Genomic DNA, 17,715 nt, shown 5'->3' on the forward strand with positions numbered 1-17,715 from the left:
AATTGCATCGACCTGGAGGATATAATAGAAAGTACCATTAATTCATCAATTGCGGGGTTGCTGTCAATGGAAGCCGTGTGCAGGGTGCAGACTTGTAGCCTCATCCACAGAGTCTTGGTTCAGCAAGAGCCTAAGTACTTGGTGGAAAGGCTTGTGGCTCGTGGGGAGATGACCCAACGCGAGACCCGGCGCAACGCCTTGCTCCACTTTCAAAAAGTGGGTAGGAAAGGGTTTTCATACTTTAGCCCGAAGATTTACAATGATCTCCCCTTGGACCTAAAACAGCTGGGGATCCTGGCTTTTAAAAGAAACTTAAAAAACATATTAATATTGTAAAATAGTTGTATATATATTTAATATTTTTATTCTATCACACGATGTCTTGTATTATAATAGTATTGTATTTTTAGTTAGTTTTGACCTGAGTTACTCTGTAAAACAGTTATATTTGTACTGAGAGACGCTCGGAAATAAAGGCATTTTTATTTATTTATTTAATTAAAAGATGGATTAATGATCGACAACAATAAATACATTTCCAGCTTAAAAGAAGTAATAGGGGTTAAAGAGGATGTTGGAATAATCCTGCGCAATACAGGAAGAGATATTAACACACGTGATTACACAGAGAAAACTATAACACACACACCATTGAGAAACTCACACACACTCATACCAACACATAGGGGCAGATAAGAGAAATTGAGTTAGTTACTCTTGCAGTGTGTGTTAGTGCAGTGTGGTGTCTTCTTGGTTTGGACAAATAAAAAACTATTTTGTGTGGAAATCAAAATATTTTAGAAAAAATTTAATTAATAAATTATGTGATTTTCAAGTGTTGAGTTTTGGTCAAATACTTCAGAACTATAAACTTTTGGAAACTTATTATAACTTATTATAAACTTATAACAAGAGTCCAGAAGGGATTATAGACTCTCAACTCGTTAAGGATACTTCTTACCAAGGTTTGTACAATTAATAATATTAGACATTAATTACTAACTGGTCCTTAGAAAATAATTCAATGTGTTTTATTAAAATAGAATTGATTGAGTTTCAATTGTCAAATTTATATTTTTTCTTAGCTTTTCTTTTGATAGTTAGTAGCTTAGAATATAAGTTCCTTAGATTTGACATGATTTAAAAATCTAGCGCACTTGGTAGCAATTAATAAGTAAATTTTATTATTAGTCAAAGCAAAAACATATACAATATTACTTTCCACACTCTTTACTGCGAGGCAAAAAGCTTGGAATAGATTTTGTTGAGGTTTAAAATCATTACTAGTAGCCTAAGATTACTAAAATCAATTAAGACAAATGGAAATTCGCTTATTCGGCAGGTTTGCTGCGGCGGGGGTATTTTTTCTTAGTTTTTCTTTTGATAGTTAACACACAGATACGCTATTGCTTTCAATACGTTCCTTAAGAAAAATTTCAACCTTTTTCAAAATCAGTCTCGCCCTATCTCCTATGGTTTGAGAAGCCGGTCCGATTTGGATATTCCAAAGCACAAAACTGCGTTTTTTGAAAATCATTTATTTTACAATGGCATTCAACTGTTCAATGTACTGCCCGCTCCCCTGAAGATGGAAAATAGTGTGGACAAATTTGGCAAAGGGGTTAAGAGTCTTCTTTTGTCACGCTGTTGTTACAGTGTAGAGGACTTCTTAAGAAATCAATGATTTTTAGTTTTTAGATTTTATTTACAAGAAATATTGTTTTTATTTGTAAGTGCAATTTTGTTGACACTATTATGCAGTTATAACGACTGTCAAATAAATAAAGATGTTTGAGTTTGAGCTTAGATTTGACATGATTTAAAATCTAGCGCATTTGGTTGCAATAAGTAATTTACATCAACGCAATCTGTTGTTGGATCAATTAAACTAAAGTTTACTTTTATATTAAAACTGGTTACTTTTTAAAATTGGGACGGAATGTCTCATGTCTAATTTTATTATTAGTCACAACAAAAACATATAAAATATTAATTTCCACACTCTTTACTACGAGGCAAAAAGTTTAGAATAGATTTTGTTGAGGTTTAAAATCATTACTAGTAGCCCACTTTAGATAACTACGTATTGCCTATAAAAAGTTAATTTGTTATATTTTGTATTATTAAAAACTTTCTTTCGTTTCTCTAAACTTAGATGTCAAGAGATAATAAAATTTACTAATTGTAACCTCAATTAGAGTAGATTAACTTTTACATAGGATTTGTCGATTTGTATGTTAACGCAAATGAAATGATGTGTTTACACGTTTGTAAGTTTGACTCCATTTTATGGTCTAGGAATTATGTTCTCCATGCTTGGTGGCCAACAATTAGTGCAGTGAAGTAGATAATTAAGTGCTTTCGAAATGATTTCACTGTGACCGTTGAATAAAAACAACCTACAATCATGTGTTACAAAATAGGTTATGAAAACACCAGGTAAAATTTGCAGCTTTTATGCAGGGTAAGCAACTAGTTGTCTTTTCTCTCATGTAGTTTTGAATGCGCAAATCAAACTCGTTTTCAAAGTTTGTGCTCTAAAAGCAAATGCTACAATGGACATAGATGAATCATTTCTTGAAGAGACATTTTTGACCAAATACAGGGGTTTTCAAGTAAATTGCTCGGTTGCCGAGTGGTTATAGCCTAACAAATCAAAAGGTCACCGTTTGATCCTCAAAAAGTCAGTAGCTTTTTTGATGGTATGAAACTGGACCCAGCTGTTCTTGATCATTGGGCTTTAAATGAACGATCCTGACTGATGAAACAGCTGATCTTCTTAGTTAGTAACAAAGTTACAGGTCATCTCACACCCTTCTACACTCATCCTTCTATATACATACACACCTAGGTGACGGCTCCATCTCAATAATTTATGCTTGATAATAATTTGGTGCAAATCTAAATGGATGTAATTTCTGTATGCCTTGATTAAAGCAACTGTCGGTTAAAACCATGAAAATATCATTTTCATAAGATTGTTTAGATTTGGTTGACTACTGTGTATTTCATATGTCTGTCACAGTTAATCAAGTAACCAAGACAAAGCATAATCGAAACAAATTTATAAACATGCTCTTACCGTTGACATCAACAGCTGTGTTAATAAAGGTATTCAGAAAAATTACAGCTGTTTAGAGTTTGATCCATTACTTTTCAAACACCCTGAATATTTTAATTAGCTTCCATAAAAGTTTATCATATACTGTTTGTTTGGAAGTAAAAATATAGCTTTACTGTACCTTGATTATACTCCGTTCACAAAATTTAGGCTGTTTTAGGGGAAGAAATCTATTTCCTCCATTTGAAAACCTACTTTTTAAAATAATAGCTCAACAGCTGGGGTTTGCAAAATATAAATCAGCTCCAACATATATATTGAGCAAAAAAAGTAGTGGGGGAACTTCCCCTCAAACTGCCTAAATTTTGTGAACAGAGTATAATTTAGTATTTTTAGGAATGATCAGTCTTCTTATCAGTACAAACATCTTATCTTGATGTAATCATATAGATTGTGTGTTAACATTTCTGCCTGGCCAATGTTTTAGAGTATTTCAATTCGACATTTTTGTTTCGTTTTGTGATTTTACCTAGAAAGAGTCTATTTTGAGTTACCAGAATTCATTATCTGAAACTAAACAATCTCTTATGTTCATTGTGGAGTATAAAAACAACTGATCTTTGGTCTATTTTCTGACCAGTGTTGTTTATTTATGGATCGTTTATCAGTGTTGTTAAGAATATTCTTTTTTATAAACAAATGAAGAATAAAATTTTCCTTTTTCCATATTGTTTATACTAATAATGTGGCTGTTTAATGCTGGTGCTTATAACTTTTCCATCCCTACATGTTTTATTTCAAAGTTTTTTTAGGATAACACACAATGTTAAAAAATAAATGAATAAAGGGACATTGCTAAATTGTATTGCTAAATTGCTGAATTAAAAATGTTTCTCTTACATAAAAAAATAAAATTAGAATAATTCTTCTCTTACAGAAAACCTGCATAATTAAAATTCTGGTTGCTTAAGATTTCCAGGTATATTAACACATTCACTGCTAATGATATGTAATACTTTTATAAATGGCTAAAAAACATAAACATTAACATGATCATGATTATTGAGTGACAATATATCTTCAATTAAATAAATTTTATACTATAAATTGTGGATTAAAATATATTATGTAATTATATACATCATGTATTATATATCTGCTAATATACTTATGACGCACAAGTGCGTCATTAGCAGTGAACGTGTTAAGTTCTGGTTCTATATGGTTAACTGGTTCTAAAAGAAAATTTATGATTAGTCCCACCCTTGATTAAAAAATGCTCAACCATTAAAAATCTATTGATTTTGCAGAAGCAAACTAGCAAACTTCCCACCATGCGAGCGTTTAACCACTAAGTTGCACTGTTATTCTTCTGTAATGTAGTCTCCTTAAAATCACAATATAATATTTGAAGACCAAGCTATTCAAGAGAAACCTACATTTAAAACGTGATTAAAAAGAATGCAACAATGTTTTTGTTTAGTCCCCTGAGAAAAGTGCAATAAATGAGCCTCGTCAGAAGCTCTTCAGATGATGTTGCGATGGATCCTGTGGATGGTTCCCTGGCATTACGCAGAGTCTCTAGGAGACGTCCATGTAGGTGCAGCTTTAAATGTCTTCACATCGTTTGGCGACCTTGGAGCAGAGGTTAAGATCTCAGGTCAAGAAAATCCTTGGTATTCAGACCTACGTTCTGCAGATGTCTTTGAGCAAGTTCTGGAAACCAGGAGGTGAGTTAAAGAATGAAAATTATTGTCTAATCCTGTCTAAACTATTTGAATATTAGAATACTAAACTAGATTACATTTTGCCCAGAACCTAGGGTGCGTAATTTAAGGCCATGATGAAAGGTGTCAAAGCGTGAGGCTCAAAATTTAAATAAAATCTCTCAAAGAGTCTGTTAGGTAAACAGTTTTAACGTGAGAATGGATTTAACATTTTTGTTGCTACACTCTCTAATATTATTTTGTCTTAACTCTTTCACCTCTCTTGTCAGCCATGAACTGACATCGGCCGTTTCGTAACCGTATCACATTAAGGCTATAATTTGAAGTTAAAATACTGGTAGGCTTAATGCTCTGCTTCATAAATTTAACCTAGGGCATGGGGGCGGAGCCCTAAAATGAGACTTGAAAAGGGTTAAGGCAATTATACCATTGAGTATACAATACATGTATACTAAAATTGTTATTTGTTCCAGCCCAATTGTATCTCCTGACTCAAGGTTCAACGGAGACTTTTTGCTGCAGTTGTGCGATGACGTCACTCAACTCAAGGCCGCATTGTTCCTCTCACACAAACTAGAAGGCGCAGAGAGGCCGTGGCGAGCCTTTGCTGGAGGTTGGAGTAGATCGTTGACTGCCGCACACCTCGGTATCAACTCCAGTTATCTGCTCGGCAGTCATGGCTATGTCTTGGTGAAACTCACTCGTCATCACGAACAGGTTTGTGTTGGAGTTTAGACAAGATAGGCGATTATGTCACAGAGAAGTAATAAAAAAAATTAATGCAGAAGTAATTAATGTGAATGAAATAATACAGAAGAAACATTCAATGGTACACTTTTAAGTGGTGCCTAGCATAGTTGCCGCTGTCTAGGGCAAAGTTCAACACCGCCCCCTTTGCCATCGTGTTCTACCCCCCCTACCTCACCATGACGTCATTGTCTCCCGCGGTCATGCAAAACCCTGAATAAACCAAACCCCGTGGTAACTGATTGTCATCATTGTCTTCCGCGATCGCAGCAAAATCATGAACAACTCACCTGTAGATATTATGGTTCATTATCGTCTTCCTCCGTGTTCGCGGCTAAATTCTGATCATCTCCCGCTCTCTCTTTCATGGAAACGTCATCATCGTCTTTGCCGATCGAAGCAAAATTTTTTCCTGCGGTTTAGTATACGTCATCATTGTTTCCTGCGGTGATGGCAAAATCCTGAATGTCTTGCTAGGTAACAGAATCATCATCATCGTCTTTCAGGATCACGGCAAAATTCTGATCATTTTCCGCAGCATTGTAGACATCGCCATTGTCTCCCGTGGTCACAGCAAAACACTGAATAACCTTCCTGGTAACGGATAATTATCATCATCTTTGCCGGTCGCGGCAAAACTTTGAAAATATATACAGTAAAAAATATATGCCCGAGGGGAGGGCGGTCCCCCCTTTGCCCCCCTCTGGATCCACCACTGGTCACAACACAAGACCTGCCGCTCGGGCTATTCTTTGCATGTCACAAGAATATTTCTAGCACAAGATACTAGAGCTGAAAGCACACGTTCGTCCCTCAAGTAAGTTTTCTCTGTACCTTATTTCTTTTTGGTGACGTTTATTGTTTGTGGCAGTTGAACACTTATTAAAAGATATGATATCGATATGTGTTGTAGTAGAATTTGTTTGGATACATCTATGCCAAAATACTTACCATAATTATAGTCCAATTGTGTTTACCATGCAAAATAGGTCTTGTAGGAGATACGTCATACTGTACATACTAAAATTACCAATACCATCCAAGGGGTGTGCTCGTCTTCAAATCCGATGATTTCTGGTAAGATTCCAAGTAAGTTGGATTCTTGGTGGTCTTGTTGCAAGACTACGGTTTGTACCCAAAATAGATATACACATATAGAAACCACCCTTTTTACAGTATAAAACTAATATATTATAATTTTTTTTTCTCCAGAAATAAATTACTGTATTATTCAACTTCCAGGTAATGCTAAGTTCAGATGATGATCCACATTTCAACCAATGGACTGAAGAAGGGGCAAGCAAAGTAGTTCCTGAACTCCCCGAAACTGTGTTCAACTTCATCCACAAATTTGGATCTCATTACGTCAACTCTTACGTTTCGGGAGACTCGCTGTATCAGGTTTGTAAAATATGTTATGTTTCGTTTAAATAATTTACTCTTATAAAACTGTTGATAATTTTATGTTTAAAAAAAATCTACCAAGGAAGTATGTTTTATCCATGGTACTAGATAATAGGGGAAACACCTATTAAATCTGTACAGAATGATCAACCCTTAAGAAAACTTATGTGAATTGATTGTCCGCAGGGTAATGACAGTGTGCTGTTTTAATGTGATCATAAACATAGTGCCATTCAAAGTCTTAGCCAAACTGTTCCACATAAAAGGGAGTCTGCTATAAAATAGTTGGAACTACTTTGTTCACCTTTTCACTTTGTTTGACAGGTGTTTGTCTTTGCTCCAACGGTGTATGAATATCTTCACAAGGCGATGAGAGACTACGAGGAAACTGGACAAAGCCTCGACCAGGCAAGTGTTGATAATATGTATTATTCATTGTTAATTTTTTTTCAAGTTTCAAAAGAATTTCTAATGCTGTATTTGATTTGATGGTTTAAGCTCAAGGAGCTAGACATAGATTTGGTACATAAAATTTAAAAAATTCTCAGCTGTTAAGCTATGTTTTAATGGTAGGATCAAGACATGGAGGGGATAGATTTCTCCTCATAAAACGGCCTAAATTTAGTAAATAAGTGTATTTATTGTATGATGGCTGCAAAATTAATTGTGTCTAAAAACAGAAATCCAAATTATTCTTTAGCAGGTTTTTGGAGCACAATACATACAGTAAGGTTAGGGAAACAGCTTGTTTTTAAGTGCAACTCAAAAATAATCTACCAATACCGTCTATTGTTATTGAATCTAATAATCCCTCAAATAACTTAAACTTCCAAAAACAAAAAACAAAAAACACAAAGAACTGACTCTCCGGTTGCAGCATACGTCAAGCTATTTTTGTTGAACCATACTCCCATAGCTAATAGTAAATTGAAATGTGATTTGCTTACTCTCGCGTCCAATATATTAAACTTAGGAGCTTTAAGAGTTAATAGGATCTTTTGGCACAGGTGTTGGAGTTTTTCACTCCCTGGCACACAGAACATATTGGCCGAATCGTCAGTCTCAGTGGGAACTACTCCGTGGAGCGATGGGCAGAGCAAAACCTTCGCAACAAGGCGCTCGTCTTCGACTACTCCAGTCTCCTTGAGCTCCATTACGCTCCGGAGCGACTCCAAGTTTTGGATCTGATGATGGGTAACGACGCTCTTCTAGAAATGGAGCTGAAGTCACTCACTCCGTTCATCTCAGACAAGAGAAAACAGCTGTGGTTCTCAGAGATATTGAACAACCATATGAAACTGTGGGAGATCAGCGTTTGACAATTGTTTGCATGAATTTAAATTATTGGTTTTAGCATGTTCCTAAGGAAACCACAGTTTACTAGCGTCTAGACTGCCAGTGCAAGTCCGAGGATCGGAGGATCGTGGATCAGATCAGTAGATCACCCCCCACCACCGCACCATGTCGTACGCTTCCGAATCATACCTGCGCATCAGCATAGCTTATCTAACTGTTCGCGGAAAATTGTTATCGGTATCACTGTCGCTTTCAAAACGTATAATTTGTAGATTGAATTTGAATTAAATATAATTAGCCTAAACTATCATAACCTAACCAAACTAACCAAACTTGCTGATAATGATAAACTCGAATGAAGGTTTACTAATCGAAAAATAGCTCTGTTCTAAAAATAAAATTATAAATGTCTCAAATTCAATTTTACAATCTTTTAATTATAAAATTAAACTGTCATAACCTAACCAAACCAACCAAACTTGCTGATAAGAAAAAAATTTTTGACAAAAAGTTAGTGCTCCCGGTGGGATTCGAACCCGGCACCTTCAGATTATCAGCCCGACACGCTATCCACTACACCACAAAGGCTCATGACTCAGTTCCGTATCGTTGCAGTAATGGTTGACGCCACGCTATCAGCACTGAGCGGTGGTGGGGGGTTTTTCGATCTGATCCACGATCCTACCGATCCTAGGAGTTGCACTGGCAATCTAGATGCTTATCCACAGTTTGAGTCGTGGTAAATTGGATTTTATCTTTATCAACCCGCATCAACTGCAATTCAATAATCCATGTTTTCTGCGAACTTGGAAACTTCAGCCCATCCTTTTGACAGTAAAAAACCGGAATCGTGCCCATGCATTTCTAGTTTTGATTTGAATTTTGAACTACACGGGAAACTCACAAAGGAAAATTAAAATCAACGTAGCCCAAGTGTAAATGTTCATTTTTGTTATATTAGTTTTATTTCTGCAAAAATTCATCTCGATTTGTCCAGTAACTGGAATGGCTGGGTAGCCGAGTGGTTATAGTGCTCGCCTAGCAATTGAAAGGTCGCTGGTTCGATCCTGAAAAAAGCCAGTAGCTTTTTGATGGTTCGAAAATGATCCCAGCTGTTCCTGGTTATTGGGATTGTCAATTCCACTTCAAAATATTGGTAGGAAGTAGGATATGTAGAACTGAACGTAAATGTAGGTACTTTATAAACTGTGCATTATAATAACATAATGACTTCATATGTTATAAGAGGTTCATATTCTAGTATTATTTTTGTGTTCTTTTATGGTTAAATAGTATACTAACGTATACGTTATGTGATATGTTTATATTTTGTATATCTTGTACATAATGAATATATTTTATTGTATTATTCAAGCTTTTATTCCAACCCCTTATAGTCATCAGTTACCACAGCTATGTTGATTTAATGCCGTTGACAACTTTATTATGAATGAGATTTAAAATAAAAACATACTTGTACGATGTATCCATGCAGTTATAGGATTTTATTGATAAATTTCATTAAAAACCAATGTTTGACTTTATGACACACAAAACCCATGGCAATCAAAAATAACATCATAAACTGTGAATAAATTTCTCATTCTTGAGGAAAATCTGAAACACATATTTTTACTTCGCTCCAGAAATATATAGCAAGGTAGCTCAGTGGTGGCGTTTAGAAGAAGATAGAAATGTCGCGGGTTCGATCCTGAGAAAACCCAGTAACTTTAATAGTTCAAAACTGTGCTCAGCTTCAGCTGTCCTTGATAAATGGTCCTGGCTAATAAAACAGCTGATCAGCTGATTAGTAATGAAGCACTTCACATCCATTCAATTCCCACATTTCTTTCATCATTGGTTTAAAAACTCCACACTGGCGGGTTAAAGAAAGGTTTAAGGTTAAAGTATGAATTTATTCCAATTAAATGCTTCATTTTAGGTGGCTTTGAGTGCCTCGATTTCAACTAAAGACTCTTTCTTTTGGGGTGAACTTCACAGAATGAATTACAATCAGAGACATTGTAGACCAAAAGCATTACTTTACAATCAAATGGTTTTATTTGGTTGAGAGCATTTTAAAGTTTTAAATGCAATCTACAACTAAATGTACATCAATTAATATAAACTAAACACAAAACAAAACTATTATTTGCCTTTATAGCTTTCAGTTAATTTTGCTACTTTTTAAAAATTAAGTTAAATAGTAATATAACCAGAATTTAAACTGCTTCCTTAAGAACATAAAAATTCTAATGCGCAGAAACTATCTTCAACTTCTATTCTAGGAAATAAAATCAACAAGAGAGTATTTTAATGCATTATAATGTGGTAAACTTATTAAATTGTATATTTTAACCCATTATTATATCTGTTAATTTTTATGGTCGCAGACTTAGCCTAAACTTGAATTGATTTTGGTCATGTTTCAAAAACGCCTTCGAGCATTTTAACGCAACCCACAACACAAAACTCCAAATGCGTTTCAAAATTTACACGCGCCTCTCTGATTTTGGCAGCATTTCGGCAAATTCAGGCTCAAATGGTAAGCACAGTCGATAATGACCATCTTTTATTTTGTAAAATTAGGCTTGTAAGGTTAAAAGGTAAAATAAGGCATCAGCGACCATAGAATTAAAATTAAAACCACAGAGGTCGTCGGTTTGCATAGTAGAATTCACGTAAAGGTAATAAACAGAATTTTTATTTCGTATACAGAACAACACGAGTCTTAAAAATTAAATGCTTTGATGCATCTGGAAACTATAAATATCTCCTCGACACATCTTCCCGCTGTTTTGAATGTACCCACTATTTTAAAATCCATATTGTATTTTAAAAATTTCTGTTCATAGAAAAGCTTACTATAGTCCTCGCCACCCTAAGTTGAGGCAGCCAATGGCCGCACTAGATATACGCCGTGCGGCCTTGGGCTGCCTCAACTTAAGGTGGCGAGGACTATAATTAAGGCACTGTTTGGTTTCCTATGTTAGATTATAAATGACCGATTGGTCTAATTAGCTCAATGATAAGGAAAAGGTTAAATTTAAGGTATTTTAGTCGTTGTCAAAAGTGCCTACAATTGTCTAACGCAACCTGCAACGCTGTATATTACTCGAATTGCGTTGTAAAAATTGTAGGCTCCTCTCAAATCTGAAATGAATGATTTAATGTCATTAAAACTACAAAGTTCATGTAAATCGTCAAAATAAAAACAAAACAATCAAGATGGTTCTGGCATTATATCTACTAACATATTGAATTGCTTAAGCATAAATACCATTTGTGACAGTGGAATAATTACAACACTCAAATTACAAGTACAATACTTACTAACGGCAGGAATAAGCTCATATGTTGGCAACCATGTTTTTCCTTCATTGCTGATCAGCTGATAATCAGTCAAAAATGAGAAAAACATTTTCACCCCATAAAACTCCGATCCCATGGTCCGATCATGCTAGTTCGCAAACTTGTTTAAGTTTATCCCCCCTTACATCTTTAAACCAAATCTCATCAAAATCAGATAAAAATTACTCAAGTTATCGCGTTCACGGACACACACACACATATATAAATGGATATTTGTATACCATACATAATATGTATATATTATGTATATAATATATATACCGGTATTATATTATATAAATATGTATACAAAAGGTGTTTTTGGCCTCTGGGGATTTCAAAATGAAAAAGCAAATCGGTCCCGGGCCTAGGTCTTACCGTGCTACCTACGGTAATAGCTACTTCCCTATAGGGAATTCGCCAAAAGTAAATATAATTTTTTAATTTCAGATGGATGTTTCTACATACAAATTGTCTAGCATTAACATTGTGCTACTTTTAATTTGTGCCTTTGTTTCCCTTTCTTACGCTGACTGCATTAATTAAATCCGCCATGAAGATTGCAGGAACAAAAATATAATTGTAACCAACAAGAGAATTCCGACTTTTGATCACCCCTAAAAAATTATTCAAAACATTTTATAGGTACCAAGGCACCAATACTGTTTCCTAGATTGGTGTTTTACCAGCCCGAAACCAAAAGTGTAGGAAATGTGGTGAGTAGGAGGAGACAGCATTCCACGTGATAGTTATGTGCCCAGCCCTACAAGGTCTGGGTATGGATCCCTTGGCCTATCGATTGGAGATCAAAGGGAAGAACGGGTCACCATAGTCAAAAGGATCTCACGGTTCACGTAAGGGCCTGGCATTAGACGTAGAATGAGGACTTGTGAATGAGGGTGCACAATAAGCTGTTCCAGCTGCGATGCAATCCCATGGTTACTTGCAAGCCTGGCCCTCTGTTAAAACAAAAGTGGGTTCGCCCCCCCCCAAAAAAGGCAGGTCCCTTTTGTCTGAAACCTTACACAGCTTTGGTAAATTTAAATTTTAGTTATCCTGCAGAGGACGTCTATGGTACATCTGATTCGCATAGGATGTCTACTTGTTTTATCCAGCCAGTGATAGAAGTGTCCTCAAGGATTCCAAGGATTTGCCACTCATTCATCCAGTCATGGTAGATGAAGGACCTTGTGTGGGTGTCCAGGTAGGTGAATGAGTGACGTCAAAGAGGTGTGGGTTAGGAGTGGGTAGGAGCACGCAGGTTGCTGCTGCGTGGGTGTCGCTCCTTGTATGGCAAGGTGCATACAAGGATTTCTTCCTCCTAGACCTTGCTGTGAACGAAAACGAATTCCCTGATTTCTGTGTCGACAACTTTGAAAACAAGATTATCAATATGTAATTATTACTTTCTCTTCATTCATAGTTTTTATTGAGGAGCTATTGCTTACGAAAATATCCGAGTTTGAGTTTTGGTGGGAAAGATCTGTTTTGAGACCCCCTAAACCAAAAAGTGGTTTTCAAAATCATATCTGTGTGAGTATGTTTGGTTGTGTAGAGGACCACCATAAAGCACAGGATTTCTATTCTGTGCTACCCTTACACACAATATGTGGCGCGATTTTGATGATATTCGGTATGTATTAATCCATGGTATATCCAGGGTTTTAGCGAATTTACCACATAGGGAATAAGCTATTTATTATTTGGACATTCTGATTTTTAATGCTGATTTAACGTAAAATAAGATTTTCACAAAAACTCATTGAATGATTTTGATGAAAATTTGGTCACCTTTTACTCAAAACAAAGTGTAGGCTATAACCCTATTGTTGTAAATATCCAATATCACAGTTCAAAATTAATAATTGTATTTGTTGTGATTTTATCAGTGAAATGTGTTTGTTACTCCCACCGCTCATCCATTCTCCGCTCTTGTCGGTCACGTCCACGTCACTCTTTCCACCCAAGGAGACGGGGCTCATTAAGGTTTTGACAAGCTTATGGAAGAACTTATGTGTCAATTTGGTGATGCAATTTGAATTTATTTGAAACTGTTTACGGTGTTAGCAAAACGGGAGTGCCGATGGAGACCTGTAGGGGTGCGTGCGTTTGAAGGGACTTGACCTGGTCTCCATAGGCACTCCCGTTTTGCTACCACTGTAGTTTTCTAGTGCTTGAGCTTGCAGAGAATAAAAAAAATGCAGTCCTAAGCTTTGACAGCTTTTTGATGTTTCACAACTGGACCCAGCTGTTTAATATTAAGACTTTCAATTTAATGTTCTTGACTAAAGATCCAGTAGACCTTGTGGTTGGTGACGACAAAGCTATAATCTTCCATTCAAAACTTCGCTTTAAAATCTGCACTCTTTTATTACCTTTGAGATTTGTACCAAACGTGTGATATTACGTTGTTCTGTATGTACTTACCACTGTTGACTATATGGTACCTAGTGTGTGATCGGTGCACTGATTTCGAGCACTCACTGAAGCGGCAGTAATGGGATCGCTAATCCTGTGGTGATTTCGAGCATGGAACCTCCAGGTCTGGAAGGACAATGCATCTATCTGTTTATTGATGAAATAGCTACCTTAAAATATATCATTGATTTTGGATCCTAGGCAGCCTAAATAGGTGTTCACAGTCTGAGTTAACAAAAACGTACTACTGTATTATACAGTTCAATTTTGTTTCTTAATTAAATTATGGGTGTGAAACCATTTTAAGGCTTTTTCAAAGAACCAACTTTGTATCTTTTGCATACTGATCCCGTTGCAAGTTTTGTATAAATGTCTAAATCAAAATTTATTCGAACGAGTTCGTGAACAAGCATGATCTGACCATGGGGACGGAGAATTATGATGGTTTTATAGGGTGAATTTGGGTTTCCCTATTTTTGAGCGTCAAAACTTAGGATTCCCCGATTTCTTTTCACACAATTTTCGAAAGTATGTTTGTACGGTTAAAAGTTCAAATTAACAAATTGAAAATTGATTCAAATAATTTAATCTATACGAAATAAAATTCAAAACATCGTAAATCTAAAACACTCAAGTTATTCTTGTGCAGAGTAAGTAATTTTATTAGTTTTTTTATATATTTCATCACATTTGAAAAATTTGTTTATTTCATCCTAAGCTTTTATTTTTTTTTACTATAAAACAGTCTAAACTAGGCCTTTAGGCCTAAATAGACCTTTCCTGTGTCAGAAAAGTACTAAGTATGCGTTAAACGTAATGGTATCTAAATAGAGAATACATCTGACATGTTTAAGGAGATATTTAAGTATGGATGGAATAAATATTTGTTTATTTAACAATGGAAAATGAAATCAAATTATAAAAACCTAGATTGTACGGGTCGGAATTTTACCCCCGGACTTTTACCCCCTTCATGAGGTAAGCTCAAAATGTACGGCCTGGATTTTTACCCCCGGAATTTTACCCCCTGGCCAGATATAGAAATTATCAAGGATGATTGATTTTCGTATTTCTGTTTTTAATTAATTGTAAACATTTTATTATTAAGTAGCCTATCTTTATTTATTTATTTTGTAATCTCAACTAAGTAAACAGAATTCACTGTTTAATTTTTATGATCGGGATTTGCGTTTGGGGCCAACTGTTGGTTAATATGTATGTAAAATAAACTGAGTAGCTCATTTAAATGATAATTGGGTGAACATTTCTTCGTGAAGAAACAATAAGACATATTTTGTTATTGTTACAATACAAACGGAAAACATTGTTTTACCACGTTTGTATAATAAATCGTTAAAGAAATCTTCGAATCAATTAACGTTCTGATGTTTGTTTATACGTCATATTAACCAACAGTTGGCTTCAAAGATCGAATCCTGATACTCAAATTTCAAAATTTTAATTAAAAGCCTGTTCGATTAGTTGATGTTACAAATAAATTAAGATAGGCTACTTCATAATAACATGTTTACTATTAAATAAAAACAGAAATAGGAAAATCAATAATTCCTAATAATTTCTATATCCGGCCAGGGGGTAAAATTTTGGCCCGTACACTCTAGGTTCTAATAATTTGATGTGTTCTGATTAAATTCACAACCGTGAAAATATTCATTTAATTCCGCGTTTAATCCATCGAACTGATGTCGCGAAACTCAAAAGTTCGCGGCCGGAGTTTTACCCCCTGGTTTGTGACGTCACGTTAGCCCAGGGGGATAAAAATCCACTACCTCCATACAGCTTAGCTCCGCCGGGAATTAAAAAAAACCTTGTAAATAAAAAAAAACATGGAGTAGCCTACATAATATTTATACACGTATTGCATTTTAAGTAATGATTCAAGCAAAGAAGGGTTTCAGAGGTACAGCACGCACATTGTAAGGGACGCACTCGGAACGACAGCGGTATGCAGCGTATGACTTTATGACAAGATAAGACGAGGCATTCTGTGACTTCATTTCAATAGCGCCCAAACCGAAACGTACATACGACTGTACAGTGCGTTGCGCAGAGAAGAAACGAAGCAAAGGAAGGACACCCGAGTACGGTAAAAGTTTATCGATGTGAAACTAAAAGAACTGAGGGACTCGCACATTAATTTGTTAACTTTTGTCAAGTGTGTTGGCCACAAGGTCAGGAAATAAATGCGGTAGTTTGATTTGAACGTTTTTCCTCATCTTCCCCTATTTAATCATCCTTAAAGTTCTAGGAAGGCCAAATGCTCGAAATCACCAAAGTATTAGAGAACCCATTATTGCCGCTTCAGTGCAATGCTCGATTTCACCGCGTTTTGGGTTTTCGTGCTCGAAATCAGTGCGCCCTGTGTGATATTTTCAATTTTCAACACCAGAGTGATATTCCATTCTTCTGTGTGTCAGTTAACATGAAATTTGAGGTTAAGTTTGATATCAAAGTGATGTTCCGTAATCCGTATGTATGTAGACTCTTGTGTGTCAGTTTGGACCAGGGCTACAGATATACATATATATCTGACATATATACATATGTACATATACATATATATCTGACATATATACATATGTACATATACATATATATCTGACATATATACATATGTATATGTAAATGATGTATATATACATATAAACATGTACATTATGTATATATATACAGATATATACAGATTTTGTCAATCTGTATATCTGTAGCCCTGAGTTTGGACACTAAATTTGAGGTTATGTATGAAACTAAAGTGATATTTCGTGCATTATATTCCTGTGTGAGAGTTTGGACACAACATTTGAGGTTATGTTTGTGACGTAGTGTGACGTAACAGCCTTGACCAAGGCCCAAGATGTGTTATCGTAGCTTGTAACTCGGCCAAGCTATGGCGCCTCTGTGACTCATTTTGGTTTTCGAAACTGATTCTGAGGCAAGAATAGCGCAGAATAGTCTATAAACAATGCTTATTATTAGAATAGTGTCAAACTATAGCAGAACTGGGGTATGAAATATTTGAAAATGTAAGAAAATGTGGTGTGTAATCCAAGTTTATTTTTAAAGATGATTAAATTGTATTAAGCAGTAAACGACTCATTGGCTAATATCTTGATTTATTTGTTCAGCTATACAAATTTGAAACAGGTAAGAAAGGTTACTCCAAATAATGCTGAGACACAATTATTATTATGAGTCATGGTTTTAATGAACATCTGTTATTCATTAATCAGCTGACTCAAATCTTAGTATGGCTGTTCTTCATTAATAGTCATTACCAAGCAATTGCGTAATGTGGTGCAATACTCAAATATTACTGTGTATTACTGAGTATTATTAATATATTATATTTAAAATTAATAATATTTACTAACACTAAGGCTTTTTTCCCTTAAAGGACTTGGTGAAGTAAATGATGCCTGTTTATGCTTTGCTACCAAATATAAAACTGGTGGTGATTATACTGTATTTAATTTTTTACTTTTCTCAAATGCGAGTATACTGTATTATTAGTGTTGAAATGTTGTACAGCTGATACATACAGGGCGTTTTTCAATACTATATTTCACAAGAGTAGAAAGTGAGTAATTACATTTTTGAGACCATATGTTTGAAATGCGAGATTTAGATCACTTAAAATATAGTCGTGAATATTGTAATGACACTATTTCACTCATGTTTATCGTTACTTTT

General features: G+C 35.2%; 1 protein-coding gene across 1 annotated transcript; it reads left to right on the top strand.

Moving 5' to 3' along the window:
* The first annotated feature begins 736 nt into the window (after positions 1 to 736).
* On the top strand, positions 737 to 9,604 carry LOC128986316 (torso-like protein). The gene is made up of 6 exons (XM_054406633.1): positions 737 to 965; positions 4,545 to 4,791; positions 5,262 to 5,505; positions 6,778 to 6,936; positions 7,264 to 7,347; positions 7,947 to 9,604. Exons 2-6 carry the CDS (start codon positions 4,592 to 4,594, stop codon positions 8,256 to 8,258), a joined length of 999 nt encoding a protein of 332 aa, XP_054262608.1. The 5' UTR covers positions 737 to 965; positions 4,545 to 4,591; the 3' UTR covers positions 8,259 to 9,604.
* Positions 9,605 to 17,715: the final 8,111 nt, after the last annotated feature.

Source organism: Macrosteles quadrilineatus, unplaced genomic scaffold, assembly GCF_028750875.1.
Source record: "Macrosteles quadrilineatus isolate MER2022 unplaced genomic scaffold, UCM_ALF_1.0 Scaffold_2__2_contigs__length_208266976, whole genome shotgun sequence".
NCBI lineage: Eukaryota > Metazoa > Arthropoda > Insecta > Hemiptera > Cicadellidae > Macrosteles > Macrosteles quadrilineatus.